The 17,121-nt window shown below is 46.8% G+C and overlaps 1 protein-coding gene across 1 annotated transcript in view; it reads left to right on the top strand.

Moving 5' to 3' along the window:
- EML6 (EMAP like 6) overlaps window positions 1–17,121 on the top strand; it is a 155,845-nt gene that overhangs the window by 31,637 nt on the left and 107,087 nt on the right. Inside the window, exons 4-7 of the mRNA XM_063301467.1 lie at window positions 688–786; window positions 2,336–2,404; window positions 4,585–4,770; window positions 6,853–6,988. Of these exons, the coding sequence (XP_063157537.1) occupies window positions 688–786; window positions 2,336–2,404; window positions 4,585–4,770; window positions 6,853–6,988 (490 nt within the window). The remainder of the gene's footprint in view (window positions 1–687; window positions 787–2,335; window positions 2,405–4,584; window positions 4,771–6,852; window positions 6,989–17,121) is intronic.

Here is a 17,121-nt window from a genome sequence, read left to right as displayed (position 1 = left end):
ACATGGTGAAAATTCAGTATTTAAAATGAGTGGCTCCTCAGCAGCCTGACAGTGGTAGCAGGGAGAGAGCAACAATATTTTCTGGAGCATTGCAAACAGTTCCCCTGGGGAATCAGGTTCATTTTAAGAGCCTCCGTCTCACAGCTGAAAGTAATATGAGGCTAAGAAAGACTGCTCTCTGAAGCCCTAACATTACTGAGCTAGACAGACCAGTGGTTTGATTCAGCTAAGCCATCTTCTACCAGATACGAAAGTTCTCCCAAGGAGTAGGTGACATATTCAGCTGCCCATTTCTTGAAAGAGAGAAATCAAATTATCTTTCTGCATGGGAGAGCCAGTTGTCTATCTCTTTTTGGTTCACAAAGTTGTAGTAAAGATTGCATATCCAGATTCTATTTGTAATATAAGGACATACTCCCATGTGTTTCTAAAACATCAAATTAACAAAATTAAGGTCCTATAGATTGTTCTGAAACACATTAATTCAGTTTATAAACTTATTTGGGAGGAAGAAGTATTTGAGTACGTTGAATAGTCAGACAAATAACTGTATTTGAATCTTTTAGCATCCTTTATACAGCCCCTTGCAGCATCCTTTCTCAACCCCTTTATGCATTGATGTGCTATAGTAAGCCACTCCTGAGCCAACCTTCATTTAAAAACTGTTGTGTGTTATTTTTTTCCAAGCGTTTATCTTCAGTGGGATTGGATGCCAAAAACACAGTCTGCATTTGGGACTGGAAGAAAGGAAAACTACTGGCATCAGCTACTGGCCACTCAGACAGGGTAATCAGCTAATGAATTTGTCATACATTTCTCTTGTAGTGTTCTTGTGTGTGTGTTTGTGTGTGTGTTGTTTGTATTAAGAATACTAACTAGCTTGTAAAATTCATTATTATTTCATATAATGGTGGGGTAATTTAACAACTGGGACTTTTGCCTGGAGTATGTCACTAAAAACCAAATTAATTTGGTTTTTGGGAGTGTAATTTGGGAGTGATTGGTTGTTGTTGTTATTTTACTCAAAACAGTTAGCTAGGCTACTAATTTGATTGTAGAAGGTAAATCTCCCATCCTACCCTAGTTTGATTCATTTTTTGGTATCATATGTTTTACTTCCAAGTTGTTACCAGCCTGGTGAAGAAAAAAAGACAGATATATGGATTCTACCTTCTCTTTTTTCCTTCATGGATTTAAAGAAACTTTGTATGCTGTTGTGATCAAGTGAATAGAACAGAGAAAGTTAAACTTCCCACTCTGAATGCCTGTTCTTTGACCTTATAGCTGTTTGAGCTGAAGGGTAGTGACCACAACAATAATGAAATATTTATGAAAAATTTTACTGATGGAGTGGACGCGGTGGCGCTGCGGGTTAAACCGCTGAACTGTCGATCGGAAGGTCGGCGGTTCGAAACCGCGTGGCGGGGTGAGCTCCCGTTGCTCGTCCCAGCTCCTGCACACCAAGCAGTTCGAAAACATGCCAATGTGAGTAGATTAATTGGTACCGCTTCGGCGGGAAGGTAACGGCGTTCCGTGAGTCATGCTGGCCACATGACCCGGAAGTGTCCTATGGACAACGCCGGCTCCAAGGCTTTGAAACGGAGATGAGCAGCGCCCCCTAGAGTCGGACACGGCTGGACTTTACGTCAAGGGAAACCTTTACCTTTACTACTTACTGATGGAGTATATCTGTTCCATAAATGGTGATCAAAAACCGTATATATTCATGGGTATTTGTTGTCATATCCAGTTACCAGGTTTCCTTCACATAAAGTGTCATTTAGAACAGAAATACATTCACTAAAGTTCTGAGAGCTTAGTATTTAATATCTCACATGATTTCAGGCACTAATGTATGAGATCATGATTGGTACATAAGCACAATACTGTAGGATCAATTTTTGAGGTAATATCTGTATAGATAGGATGTGCTTTATCTAATTAATATGGATGATCTTTTATAACAATACTGTTTATTTAAAATCTCATCTACTTCCTTTAGCCCTGTACAATTCAGTATTTGTTGACATTTTCAATTTTTTTCCTATAATTTTTAATATTCCTGTTACATATACAAATACTATTTGGAACTGAGACTTAAATGAAATAAAGGCAAACATTTATAATGAACCTTGTAAGGTGTTTGTTTTGCCAGCTACTTTCCAAATGCATTTGTCTTCTATAAGAAAAGTTATCAACTTTGATGTGCCTGTTAACAATCTTGATAATGGAACTAGAGAACTTTGTTAAAATTGTGAGAGAGAAATAGACTTTTCTAGGATTTAATGCATGTAGTTTTTAATTTAGTGTTGCAGTTTTGAATGTGTTTCAACAGATTTTTGATATTTCCTGGGACCCATATCAACCTAACCGAGTGGCTAGCTGTGGAGTGAAACATATCAAGGTAAATTGGTTTTGATGCTTTGCATTATCAGTGGAGAAAAATGTTATATTTACCTGACACATTTTCCTTTACTAATTTCTTTTAAGCTTTAAATGTTGCATAGCCAATTCAAGGTAGCAGGCAAATTCCTAACTCTATAGAGTAATTACAGAGAGGAATTTTAATCAAAATAGATTGATTTAGAACAGGAGAAGACAACTAAAAGTTGCTGAAGTACATGCTAACTATGCTGTTGGGAATTATAATAGAGTGTCAAGCTACCCACTCCTTATTTAGAATAAAGTTTTCCTAAACTCGAAGCTTAAATAATTTCCCAGTGAAAAGGTCCAAAAATAATCAACAAATATCAAGACATAGCTGCATTAACAATTTTTAATTATTTCAATTACTAACAGACTGCAATTATTCTAATTATAACTGGATTATATTATTCTGTCCAGATACCTCTATCCTTTACTTTGCATTGTGTCCAGACCAGAGATGAGTCCTTGGCAAAAAAAGATGCTCTCTGTTATACCCTGAAAGAAATGAAACCTATTGATTGTTATAAAATGGTTATAATTAACTCAAGCCATGTCATTCTAGCTGAATGCCAAGCTATAAACAAATGTACATCGAGCATTAATTTTCCATAATTAAACATTGTAAAAGGCAATTAATGGTCTAATCTGATGTTACATGCAAATTGCTTTTGAAGTTCCCCATAAAAGAAAGTAAAATTTGTACTTTAATTATGATTTATTTTTGAAGAAAGATTTTAAAACAAATATTTTCTGGTCCTTTCCACCACTTCCGAAGTGTTTCCAGTGCCTCAGTCCAGGTAAACACTGGACCTTGGGCTAGTCGCTCTCTCAGCCCAACTCAGCTCACAGGGTTGTTGTTGTTGTGGGGAAAATAGGAGGAGGAAGGAGTGTTAGGTATGTTCGCCACCTTGAGTTATTTATAAAAATAATAAAGGCAGGATAAAAATAAAATAAATAAATAATAAATATACATTGATGCACTGTAAGATTAAGTTATTGCTAGTTCCTAGAAAATCAACTGTTACCTGTGTGGACTTGTTGCATCTTCTCATCCTATTGGCCACTAGGGGCAATAGAAATTAAAGCAGTGTTTCTCAAACTGGGCAACTTTAAGATGTGTGGACTTCAGCTCCCACAATTCTCCAGCCAGTCCACACATCTTAAAGTTGCCCAGTTTGAGAAACACTGAGTTAAAGTTACTGTAAGGCAGTGTTTCTCAGCCTTAGCAACTTTAAGATGTGTGGACTTCAACTCCAACTTCAATTCTGGGAGTTGAAGTCCACTCATCTTAAAGTTGCTAAGGTTGAGAAACACTGGTGTAGGGATTCACTTCTTGGCCTCCTTTAGGTTCTCTCTTTGCTATTACCTGGCATACCCCTAACTGCTAACCCTAGTATTCCCAAGGCTGCTGTCATTTCCAATTGCTGCTCCTCGATCCCACAGCTTGCCTCCCTATCTTACAGTAGTAGAAAGAATGCAATGGAAGGGTCCATAGTATGTTTAGCAAATTACATGGCTTTCATTCTTTTACTTAAAATATAGCTAGATCAAATGCTTAGGGTTTTTATCTAAATCCAATTTTCTAATAAATATCTTTCTTTTAAAACATAAGCATCCATCTCTAGAAACCTTTCTTTGTATTGCTGTATTACTTTTACTTCTGCATGCATGCATATTCTGCTGTGTAAAGCTATTCCCACATCAGGTTAAGCCTCAGAGTAAAATTTAAAAGTATAAAGAATTAAAACAGGTTGTTTGTATGTTTGTGTGTGTGTTTGTGTGTGTGTGTGTAATGGTATGTGGGAATGACCATGAGGGATGAGGGGAAGAGATGATGCCTAGGGAACAATCAGATAAAAGAGGGAGGAGCCCGCAGCTGCTTAACGGTCAGAGAAAGAAACTTAGGAAGGATCCATCCTAACTGATCAGGCAGTAAAAGAGAGACGGTGGGAGATTTGTACTTTCAGACTTGCAAGATTCTGTTAATGTAGCCTTACAATAAAGTGAAATTAGCTCATCTGATCGTGTTTCCTGTCTGGTTTACCTGGGAGGGCTGATACCAATCTTGCAAGTTTTGCTAGGTTTTTTTTATACATCTTAAATGTATGATTCAGACACATTGCAAATGCTGAAGATGCTCTGTTTAACATTTTGTAGTTTTGGACTTTGTGCGGAAATGCCTTGACAGCCAAAAGAGGAATATTTGGCAAAACAGGAGACCTGCAAACTATCCTCTGTTTGTCTTGTGCGAAAGATGATGTTACATTCTCTGGTGCTTTAAATGGAGACATCTATGTCTGGAAAGGGCTCACCTTAGTCCGTACAATCCAAGGAGCTCATGGTGTAAGTTGCCACTTATATGCTACTGTACAAAAGCTAGGTTATTAAAGCAGATGAGTTTCCTGTTTTGCTTTTGGACACTCAACCAATTCTCAAATGATTTATATTCTGACTGAGATTATTAAGTGCCCCATAGTTGCAGAAGCAACTCTTTATAGTTGTGTTATTGATTCTGCTGTTTTCAGTAACATCTTGACAGGCATGAAAGTATCTGGACAGAGAAAATAACTTCCATCAAATTTTAATTCAATTAATTCAAGGGTATGTTCTATCATAACAACTCTCTGAACATGAAAAATAGTTTTGAAATGTGGCAGTGGCAAAGAACTTTAAAGACTAACAAAGCAAGATATGTGATTTAATCAGTGTTAATGTTTGGGGGAAGTGGAGCTTGTGAGTTTCATTAAGACATAATTTAATCTGAGAAATGTTTCAGGTAACATAAATAAGTATGTATGGAACTCAGTGCTCACATTATCACTCATCTGTCCATCATATAAGTAATGCCTCTACAGCAGGACATGAATCAACTAATTTTGTAGTTACATTATTTAACATGCTATGCTATGAATATAACTATTTTTTTAACTACAGGTAGTCCTCGCTTAACAACAGTAATTGGGACTGGCAACTCCGTTGCTAAGCAATACAGGTGTAAAGTGCAATGTCATGTGACCATGCTGACTTATGACGGCAGTTGCAGCAGTTTCAGTGCTGCTGTTAGGTGAATCCTGCACAGTTGCAGCATCCCACAGTCATGGGATCACCATTTGCCACCTCCTGCCAGCTTCCCCACTGATTTTGCTGGTCAGAAGCTGGCAATGGAGGTTGCAAAAGGCAATCACGTGATCACAGGACACTGTGACCGTTGTAACTGCGAGCTGGTTGCCAAACATCTGAATTGCAATCACATGACTGCGGGGACGCTGTGACGGCTGCAACTTCAAGGAACATTCATAAGTCCCCTTGTTCAGTGCCATCGTAACTTTGAACGGTCACTGGACAAGTGGCCGCTGAATGAGGGACTGCTGAACGAGGATTACCTGTAGTTGTGCCATGGGCATTTCGTAGTAAGATGTATGTATTTGCCATTCCAACATTTGTAATAGGAAATGTTCAATATGGAATTTTATGATTAATAAATATTTATTGCTTGTTGAGAAGATGAATCTGCTTTTTTTCATTTTCATTCATGCTGGTGAAATGAATTCAATAGCTTGATTAGCTGGGAATTATTTTGTTTCTTTGGTTAGTTTACTGTGAAATTGATTTAGTCAGCTATTTATTTTAGGAGCATCATAACTGGTTTAATTGCCCTTGTGAGTTATCCATTCAGTTTGTTCAAACTCTGTATATACAATATGCTTCTATCTTTATGTTAACTGTACCTAAATATCTAAGACAAGGTCTGCTTTACCTTTACATAAGGGCTTAGGCTGTGTGTGTGTGTGTGTGTGTGTATGTATGTACACACACACACAAACTTGCATACACACATATTCTTTATTTTATATTTTATATGGGAAAACCATAGATTATAGATCATGTCACAGACTGCTTTTGTAAGCACCACAGGTTTCAGAAGAGAAGCTCCGTGTGTCAAGATAGCAGGAAGGAAGCTGCTATTTAGGAAACATGAGCAAATTACCCTCGTCCGGCATGAAGACTGTTGCAACTGATTTAGGTCTTAGATCTTAGAAATGACAAAGAGAAATATGAAGTGCATGCATCGTAGAAATGGGCTGATCAAGGAAAGAGTGTTATGGTAGTAGATATGAACCAAAATTACAGAATTGTTACACAACGTTGTTATTTTAGTATGATTCAATAACACAAAAATGATTAATACATCTGGTTTTGTTGCCTAATATCTTTTGGCAAGAAAAAGTATATTTCCAGTAGGCTGGTTTTGCTTTGTTTGTTTATATGTTATGGAATGACTAAATCATGAGATTATATAAATGTTTGGAATCTCATAGGAAAAAATATTGTGATGTAATTCTGTTTGGCAAGCATTGCGTTTAACACTTTGCAAACAGCTTTGTCCTATGGTACAAATGTAAACCCTACTGTGTTATTGTGCAGGCTGGAATTTTTAGCATGTATGCATGTGAGGAAGGTTTTGCAACTGGTGGGAGAGATGGCTGTATTCGACTGTGGGATATTGATTTCAAGCCAATAACTAAAATTGATCTCAGGGAGACTGAGCAAGGATATAAAGGTAATGATTTTTTTTCATTAAGCTTTTGTCCTTAATTTCTACAAATATTTTATTTGTAACTTATTCAGTATAAAATAAGTATGCTATAAAAATGTTTTTATACTTTCAGAGTTTTATTACTACAACCATAAGAAATTAACAGAACCAATGCACATGTTGGAATCTCTGATATCATTTCATTTAGTGCAGCTTACAGCACTTGTAGTTAATGGCTGGAGGGGCACATCACTGGTGGGTGATGGAAGGCACCTTGACCCTCCTGACAATGCCCTTAGGCTGTATCTCCCTCCTGCCTTGGCACAACTGGCTATGCGTTACATAGTGCTTCCTGATACTACCACTCAATTTCCTGGGAAAAGAAATGCTTTAGTGCTGGCTTGTGAGAGAGATTGAACTCAAAGCTTGCTAGCAGTATCACTTTCTCTCCTTCCAAGTATTCATTCTCCTTGGGCCCCCAGCTTTCTTTTACATCTCCTAACTATGTCTCCCATCTCCACCTTTTTTTTCCCTCAAGACTCTTTTGCCAGCAAGGGTGGAGCTGAGGAGAACCCTTTGGGAAAACGGGGAGATCTCGGATCTTGCAGTCAGTATGTTCTCTCCTGCTTGTCTCCTCAAGCATTTTAGATATGTGGAGTGGGTGAATGTGGAGTTTTGTCTATGTTGTGTGAATGGCTGAATGAATGTGGGAAAGGGAAAGGATTTTCATACCATGCCTGAGTGAATGAGGGTTTCAATTTGTCCATTCACTATAGTATTATGCCAGTTTGCTATTTTTAAAATTACGTAAGAAAAGCAGTTTGCCTGTTGAATGCTGCTACAGCAGTACTGGAGACAGTAAAAGGAATACATATCCAGGTATACAAGGCATAGTTCTGGGGACTGATATTAAGTTGAGGACTACCAGCATTAATCCAGTTTCTAGTATTCTTGGAATGAAGTAATAAAACTGACAATGATATAATACAAGATATATTTACACACATAAAAATCAGAGGAGAGGTTTGTTGCACTGTGACTCCAATTTTCATCAGACTTCTAAGGGAACCAATAATTTTCTCCAGAGGGCAAAATAATATCTGTCCTTTCTTCTTATTCCAACAGAGACTAATCAAAACAAACAAAAAACCCCCCCTAAGTTAGTCTCCCCTTCATTTACTATCACAAAAGGGTATGTCACCTTCTATTCACATGCCTTTCAGAATGTGTCTTGGCAAGATCTGACTACTTGAGGCAATTGAAGCACAATTGTGGCTGTAACCCCTCTTTTTGCAGCAACTGAGATGTGCAGGTGAGGAAGCTTTATGTTTTTAAGCTTCCTGGAAGCACTGAGCAAGAAATAGGCTACTGGACAATGTTGGTGCAGCATAGCTTATATATTGTAAGTTACATGTATTCAAGGGGACTGCTAGTAATATGAGTTAAGATTAATATCTCAAACATTACATCCTCAGCTAGTGTTTAAGAATTGCTGTGCAATTGCACTATCACACAGCATTAGAAGCTGCTTTGTAAGAGTTTCCTTCCCATCTATCTCGGGGGGCCTCACCCAAAGGCCAGTAGACACCAATATGGCTGTAGACCCTTCTATTGGTGTCCTCCAAGTTTCTATCCCTTATTTTTTTTAAAAAACCCTAATTGGGAAGCTAGCAGGCTGATAAATGTAGTGCCAGTGCCTTCTTTATTTCCAATAATATTTTGAATCTATTATTAGATAATAAGATAAAGCAAGACAATGAATCATTCTGAAGCATGCCAAGAGGTTTTTTTTAAAAAAGATTAGGTAAAAAACTTTTTTTATTATAGAGATGGGGGAGAACATCTCCAAGTGCAGCCCCTCCCCTAGGTTCCCACCATACCTCCCTCTGCCCATCACCATTGCAATGTTCCTGCCTGCCCTCTGCGCTCCCCCCGGATTCTACTCTCACCCTTCACTCCTTCCACCCAGGCTATGATATGCATAACCAACCATCTACCCACCCACTCATCCCACACACCCAAGCCAATGCCCCAGTAATCCACTCTGCCTCACAGGGAACTGAACCCACAGGGAACTCAACTCATCCACTCTCCTGGCCACACCTGCCCAAGCACTCCATAGCCTCTGGGGGAGGCAGGTTCCTGCAGAGAAACAACACCAGGCCCTACCCACCACTTATCCTCCAAAGTGGGGGAGATCACACACCTCCAAAGGTGACCAAGGAAATGCCAGCTCCCCAGGCCCCAAGCAGGACTCCAGTCAGGCAGCTCCATTCAGGGAGCTGAGAAGCAGGTGATCAACAGTTCCCAAATTGCAAGTGGGGACCCGAAAACTAACAGAGTGCCTTCTAACCCCACATGGCCAGACACAGCCCAACAGCCCCCAGCTCCATTTCAGAAATACCCCTTCGGATCTCCCACACAGATCAGAACAGCCCAGTGCAGCCACACCTCCACAGGCCAACTATCCTGGGGGGGCAGCAAGGCACCAAGGATCACATGTGGTCATCCACTGCGTTTGCTCCATAGTGGCAAGAATCAACATATGTATGCGTTTCTCTGACATTCACCAATTTGCTTTCTGTTGAGCTTTATTGGGACAAATATTTGATTAAACATTGGATGGTATCTATCTTATCTTCAGTATCTTGGTCAAGATTTAGTCACGGCATCCATTTCTTAAATAAGAGATATAGATGCTGCAATAGTTTCATGTTGTATATATCTTGGCATGGTCAGAAGAATGAGAGAAAATTGACATGGTATATAGAGAGACCTTTTTTTCCTTCAGAAGAATAAGCAAGATTAGATTTCCATCATTTATTTATAAACGTCAGTAACACCTGGTGTGTCTATACAATAGCAGATCTTCCCAAAGGGCATCCAAAATGGATTCCTGTTTTAAAGATAATGGAAGTTAATTTAAAAAGGAAATTCTCATGAGATATTTATTAAATCAATGTAATTATTAGCCCTATGGCTCCATATAAAGAATACTAAGAAAAAAGCATAGACATTCAAAGAAATGTGGAAATACCGAACTTGTAAGCCATTTATTCAAACTGGCTAATTAAACAGAATTACATTTGTGGAGTGTATTGTACAGGAGCTCTTAGGTTCTTTTTGTATCAAGAAAAGGGAATTAAACTGGAAAGGAGGAAACCCCCAGCTCCTAACTTCTGAATTCATCTGTTCCATCCCCACATGTTCTTTGGAATTATAAGTATAGTTGTCTACACATGTGCATTGTCATGAGTGCCGTTGAGCTAAAGTCATCAGCGCAATGGCACTCATGACAATGACAAGGAAATAGGTGAAGGGGTACAAGTTAAGTAGCCATCAACCCACAACGACTAACGGCTAACAAACAATAGCTAAACGGATCACGGAGCCACCTAAGCCATCAGCGGCAATACAACGGGGATCGCCCAGCTGAAAGCAATCAGCAGAAGAATGAAAACCTGAGGATGGGCGATCCTGGAAACCCTCAACCAATGGCAGGGCAACGCATGGGACAAAGGGGGGTGACGTGACCGAGAGCGAGGGGGCGCTGACCGGCGCGGGGTATTTAAACCCCGCACCGGCGCGCTCCTGTCACTCTCAGCTTTTTTCTACCAACGTTGTACCTACCCTGAAATAAACCAGAGCCTGCTTTGCAAACCAGTGTCTGAACGTTATTCAGAGGTAGGCAGCGCATGACATAAAGCTGAGAGTCATAAACTCAGCCTCGCCGAGCCCCACCGGACGACAACGAGCCGCGGGAGGAGTAGACGGCGAGAAGACCAGCAAGATGAGGCCGGAACGACGCGGGCAAGGAGGGCGAGCCGCGCGGCAAGAGACAGAGGAGGACCGACCGAGGCCAGAGGCACCGCGGACTCCCGGAGCCATGGACGCCCACCCCACCCGACCCGAGCCTCAGCTCCAACCCCAAGGGGAGATGGCGACGGAGGCAACCCGACCGCGGGAGGGAGCAGCACGACTTCCGAAACCAGCGGAGGACCCCGCGCCCCACATCGCATCCCAGCAACGGGCGTGGAGCGACAGCCCCACGGTGAGCGACACGGAGGAGGACGACGGAGACACCCATCAGACGGAGGAGGAAGCGGACCCGCGGCGGAGGGACGATGAACCCCACCGGCAACCCACCCCCGAGGACGCGCCAACGGAACCGGCCCCAGCGGCGGCGCGGGCTGTGGACGAGGAGGCACGAGCTGAACTCGCGGCCATGCGGGCTCAGCTGACGGAACTCCGGACCATGCTCCAGGCGCTCATGCCCCCCGCGCCACCCAACGACGTCCCCGCACAAGCCCACACCCCGAGCGAAGCACCGAACCCACACGGGCCAGCAGAGAGCCAGCAGACGGCACAGGCGGCCGACACCACACCCCGGGAAGCGAGAGGCGGGGCCGCACAAAACGCCCGGGCCCCAAAGGACTTCCCCATCTTCTTCGATGGGACCCCCTCAAAACTCTCGTTTTTCGTGACCAACGCTAGGGAGTTCATGGGGAGGCACGGACACTCCTATGACTCCGAGGCCGACAAGATCGCCGCCGTGGCGATCAAACTCCAAGACAGGGCGGCGGACTGGTACGTCCAACTGTACGAGTCCAGCTCCCCCGCCCTCGCCACCTTCCCTGCTTTCATCAAAGAGATGAAAAACTACTTCGAAGACCCCCTAGCTAAAGTACGGGCGAAAAGCGCACTCCAGAGACTTAAACAGGGCACACGCACGGTCCCTGACTACGCCCTGGAGTTCAAAGCCCTCGCGGGAAAGGTCTGCGACTGGTCTGAGACCACCCTGCTGGAAATCTTCAAAAGGGGGCTCAACCGCGACGTTCTCCAATGGGCCCTCTACCGCGACGACCCAGAAACGTTACACGGGTGGATCCACCTCGCGGGGAAAGCCGAACACGCGCACCGCACCTTCCTGATGACAACCACGGAAGACACAAACTATGTCGGGAAAAAGGTACCCGCACCACACGGGGGGATGGCCGGCCCCATATACCCAAAAAAGAAGTTCAACCGGGAGCCCTGCGGGAGGTGTGGCAAATTAGGGCACAAGACGGCGGATTGCTTCGCCAACCGACCGCCGACCAGCGCGCCCAAGCCCGCCCCGAAAATTAGCCCCAAACCACCCAACCCGGGGCCGCCCCCTCACCGCCGAATGACCGTGGCCACAGCGACACCGGAAGAGGGCTGGGACGCTTACTGGGGGGAAGAGGACAATACCGACCCCGACCAGCCGGCGGGAAATGCTCCCCGCTTGCTCTGAGACGCGTGGCGAGGCAGGCGGTGGGACAGCAACGCGGACCACCTCAACGAAACGACAAAAGCTCCGTAATATTGGCAGCAATTCAACTCTCTGCCGGCAACGGAGCCACCACGGCCGCGGCACTAGTGGACTCGGGGTGCTCAAAAAACCTCATCCACCCCGACCTAGTCGCCAAACTCGACCTCCGCTGCTTCCCCCTCCCCACGCCGCTGGCATTCCACCAGCTGGACGGCTCTACAGCGGGAGGGAAACCAGCCACGCTACAAACCGAGCTGGTCACCCTGCAAATGGGCACTCACACCGAGCGCACATCGTTCGTAGTCACGCCCATCGGACGGCCCATTGCAGTCCTGGGGATGCCATGGCTCGCGAAAAACAACCCGCGGATCAACTGGGCGACCCGCACCTTCACATTCGGCGACGGCGAGTATCGAGCACCAGTACCAGCTGGCAAAAGCAACCCCACGGTAGGACGAGCGGAGGCGACCACACAAGACAATGCCGCTACCACAGCAGACCTACCAGAACAATACGCCGACTTCTCCGAGGTCTTCGGAGAGGCAGAAGCCGACCAACTACCCCCCCACCGCAAGACGGATTGCCGGATCGACCTACTGCCCGACGTCCCCTTACCTAGACCAAAGATCTATTCGATGACCCCGAAGGAGATGGCAACCCTCCGGGAGTTCATCGATAAAAACCTAGACAGGGGATTCATAGAGCCAGCATGCTCACCGGTCGGAGCCCCCGTCTTATTCCGGGAGAAGAAAGACGGGACCCTACGGCTCTGCACCGACTACCGGGGCCTAAACGCGGCTTCCCTGTCCAACAAATACCCCTTACCCCTGGTGAAGGACATGCTCGCCCACCTGTCCACGGGCAAAGTCTTTTCCAAATTGGACCTTCGCGAGGCGTACTATCGCATCCGAATCAGGGAGGGGGACGAATGGAAGACGGCGTTTAACTGCCCCCTAGGCGCGTTCCAGTACAAGGTACTGCCCTTCGGACTCGCGGGGGCCCCTGGGGTGTTCATGCAGCTCATCAATGAGGTACTGCATGAACATCTGTTTAAAGGGGTCCTGGTCTACATCGACGACGTCCTCATTTACACAAAAACGCACGAGGAACACGTAACCTTAGTCAGGCAAGTCCTCGACAAGCTCAGAAGGGCGCAGCTCTATGCAAAGCCTACAAAGTGCGAGTTTCACAAAGAGCGCCTAGACTATTTGGGGTATCGAATCTCCGGGGACGGCATCGAAATGGACCCCGCAAAAGTCGAAGCGGTGCTAAACTGGGAGCGGCCCCGCAACAGACGGCAACTATAGAGCTTCCTGGGATTCGCGAATTTCTACAGGTCATTCGCCCGGGGGTTCGCTGAGATAGCCCTCCCCTTAACGGACCTCCTCAAAACCAAAGGGGTGGGGGACACCCGACGCGCCAAGAACCCAGGCACAGTGCTGAATTGGACTCCCGCGTGCCAGACCGCATTCGACAAGCTGAAAGCGCTGTTCACGACGGAGCCAATCCTCGCGCACCCGGACCCAGAACGGCCGTTCGTGGTCCAAGCCGACGCCTCAGACTTCTCCCTGGGAGCCATCCTGCTACAAAAAGACTCCACGGGGCTCCTGAAACCATGCGCCTACCTGTCAAGGAAGTTCTCCGAGACAGAGAGGCGATGGCACGTCTGGGAGAAAGAAGCCTTCGCGGTGAAATCGGCACTAGAGACATGGCGACACCTACTCGAGGGAGCCACCCAACCATTCGAGGTCTGGACGGACCACCGGAACCTCGAGGCCCTACGAACGCCTAGACGCCTTAGCCCAAAACAGGTCCGATGGGCCCAATTCTTCAGCCGCTTTGATTTCCAACTGAAGTTCATGCCGGGCAAGAAGAACTTCCTGGCCGACGCCCTCTCCCGGCTGCCCCAAGACGAAGAGCCCGCCCCAGACACCATTGGGACGGTCCTATCCGCCTCGCAACTGGGGATGGCCGTGACCACCCGAAGCGGCGCACGGAGGCAGCTCGACGCTACGGCGCAGCCGACGGCGGGACAACCGGCGACGGAAAGAAGCCAACCGCAACTACCAGGGGGAATGCGCAAGGACCTCGCCGCCGCCCTCAAAACCGACCCCTGGTTCCTGGCAAACCCCGACAAGGTAACGATGGCGCAAGACCTGGCATGGGGGGAAGGCAGAATCTACGTCCCGGACTCGCAACGCCAGGCGATCTTGCATAGGTCACACGACGCCAAGCAAGCGGGACACTTTGGGTTCCTCAAGACCCTACACCTAACACGGCGCCAATTCTGGTGGCCCGCGCTCAGGCGAGATGTAAAAACCTACGTGGCGTCCTGCCCAACGTGCGCTAGGGCCAAACGGGCACCAGGCAAACCCGCGGGGCTACTGCAACGGGTGGCAGAACCCTCCCGCCCATGGGAGGAAATCTCTATGGATTTTATAGTGGACCTCCCACCCAGCCAGAAGAAAACGGCCATTTGGGTGGTGAAGGACTACTTCTCAAAGCAGGCCCACTTCATCCCCTGCACGTCGGTCCCATCCTCACAACAACTAGCCAAACTCTTCCTCATCCACGTGTACAGGCTACACGGATGTCCCGCACGTGTGGTGACCGACAGGGGCACACAGTTCACCTCCAAATTCTGGCGGGCCTTCCTGAAGCTGACGGGGACCCAACAGGCCCTATCTACGGCTTGGCATCCGCAGACGGACGGAGCCACTGAGGTTCTTAATGCCACCTTAGAGCAATTTATACGATCATATACGAACTACCACCAAGACGACTGGGCTGACCTGCTCCCGTTCGCCGAAGTCGCATACAATAACGCCGTCCACACGAGCACGGGGAAAACCCCGTTCGAAGTAGTCTCGGGGCGCGACTTCGTCCCCATCCCGGAGCTACCTCAACCCCCGGAACCCCAGGTGGACGCCAGCGACTGGGGACGGAAGATCGCGGAAGCATGGCCAGTAATCACGGCGGCGCTAAAGGAGGCACAGGCTGCTTACAAAGAGCAGGCCGACAAGCACCGGCGCCTACAACCGACGTTCCAGGCGGGGGATATGGCCTATCTCTCCACCAAGTTCCTAAAGTCAACCCAACCCTCGAAAAAACTGGGGCCTAAGTACATCGGGCCGTTCCGAGTCACGCAAATAGTGAACCCGGTAGCAATACGCCTGGACCTGCCACACAACCTCCGGAGGCTCCACCCGGTGTTCCACACCAGCCTCCTAAAACCGGCAACCACCTCCCGATGGCACCCAAGCACGCCACAGCCCGCACCGCTCATGATCGACAGGCAACACCACTTCGAGATAAGGGACATCCTCGACTCCCGCAAGCAACGAGGAACCCTACACTATCTGGTCAGGTGGAAACACTTCCCCCACCCGGAATGGGTGGCGGCGCACAACGTTAACGCGCCTGACCTGACCAGAGCATTTCACCGGGCATACCCCGACAAACCGCAACCAAGGTCAGCAAAACCAAACCCCCCCCCCGCAGGCCTCCCCCCGCCTCCCGTGCCCCAAGGGAAAGGGCCCCCCCCAAGCCCGCGACTTGGGTGGACCTTCCCCCCCCCGGGACTCACTCCCCCCGCCCCGGGCCCACGGGGTGGTGACAAACGATCGCCAGCACCCTCCCCCCGCCCCCCGGCCGCGGGGGAGTGGCAAGCAAGTCAACAGGGCAACCTGGGGGCAACGCCCAAGAGACACAACAAAGGCGACGCACTCTAAATAAGAAAAGAAGGGCCCTACCTGGAGCTGAGAAGCACCCGACCAGCCACGCCTCTCGCCTCGCCGAACTGAGCCAAACAAACAGGGTGTGGCTGGAGCATGCGCACGCCAGGTCAGAACCCGAGCATGCGCACCATGGACACACCCTGGGAAGGCACGTGGTAGAGGGAGGAGCAAAGGGAGGGGCGACAACTACTCCGGCGGGAACTTTGAAGAAAAAAAAAAAAATGTGGCATTTTGACAGCTCCATGGGGAAAACCCAGAAACCCGGGGGAGAACACTATTCGGAAAGGGGGCAGTATGTCATGAGTGCCGTTGAGCTAAAGTCATCAGCGCAATGGCACTCATGACAATGACAAGGAAATAGGTGAAGGGGTACAAGTTAAGTAGCCATCAACCCACAACGACTAACGGCTAACAAACAATAGCTAAACGGATCACGGAGCCACCTAAGCCATCAGCGGCAATACAACGGGGATCGCCCAGCTGAAAGCAATCAGCAGAAGAATGAAAACCTGAGGATGGGCGATCCTGGAAACCCTCAACCAATGGCAGGGCAACGCATGGGACAAAGGGGGGTGACGTGACCGAGAGCGAGGGGGCGCTGACCGGCGCGGGGTATTTAAACCCCGCACCGGCGCGCTCCTGTCACTCTCAGCTTTTTTCTACCAACGTTGTACCTACCCTGAAATAAACCAGAGCCTGCTTTGCAAACCAGTGTCTGAACGTTATTCAGAGGTAGGCAGCGCATGACATGCATGAATTGTGTAATCCATATTCCTAGTTTTTCTGCTGTATAGATCACATAATTTTTCTGAAACTCAGGAGGAGTCTGATAGCACTTTTTCAGACTAACAAATTAAAAGACATAAACTTTTGTGAGCTACAGCTCACTTCATCAGTAGCTAAATCAATGCTGGATTTAAATTAGGATGAGACGGGAGGGAAAGGAAGAGCAAGATAGGGTGTGGTCCAGATGCAGGTTGCAAGTGAGACAGATGACAAGAACCTTATCAAGTAACAATTGTAATGTGTTCAAATCCTATTCTGTTTGCTGAGACCTTCTAAGATATCGTGAAACTTTTTCATGTACACTATAGGAATTCAGCAGTCTCTCTCAATTGTGCTGACAA

This window comes from Candoia aspera, chromosome 1, assembly GCF_035149785.1.
Source record: "Candoia aspera isolate rCanAsp1 chromosome 1, rCanAsp1.hap2, whole genome shotgun sequence".
Lineage (NCBI taxonomy): Eukaryota > Metazoa > Chordata > Lepidosauria > Squamata > Boidae > Candoia > Candoia aspera.
The sequence above is the reverse complement of the archived record's forward strand: the minus strand, read 5'-3'. Positions and strand labels throughout refer to the sequence as shown.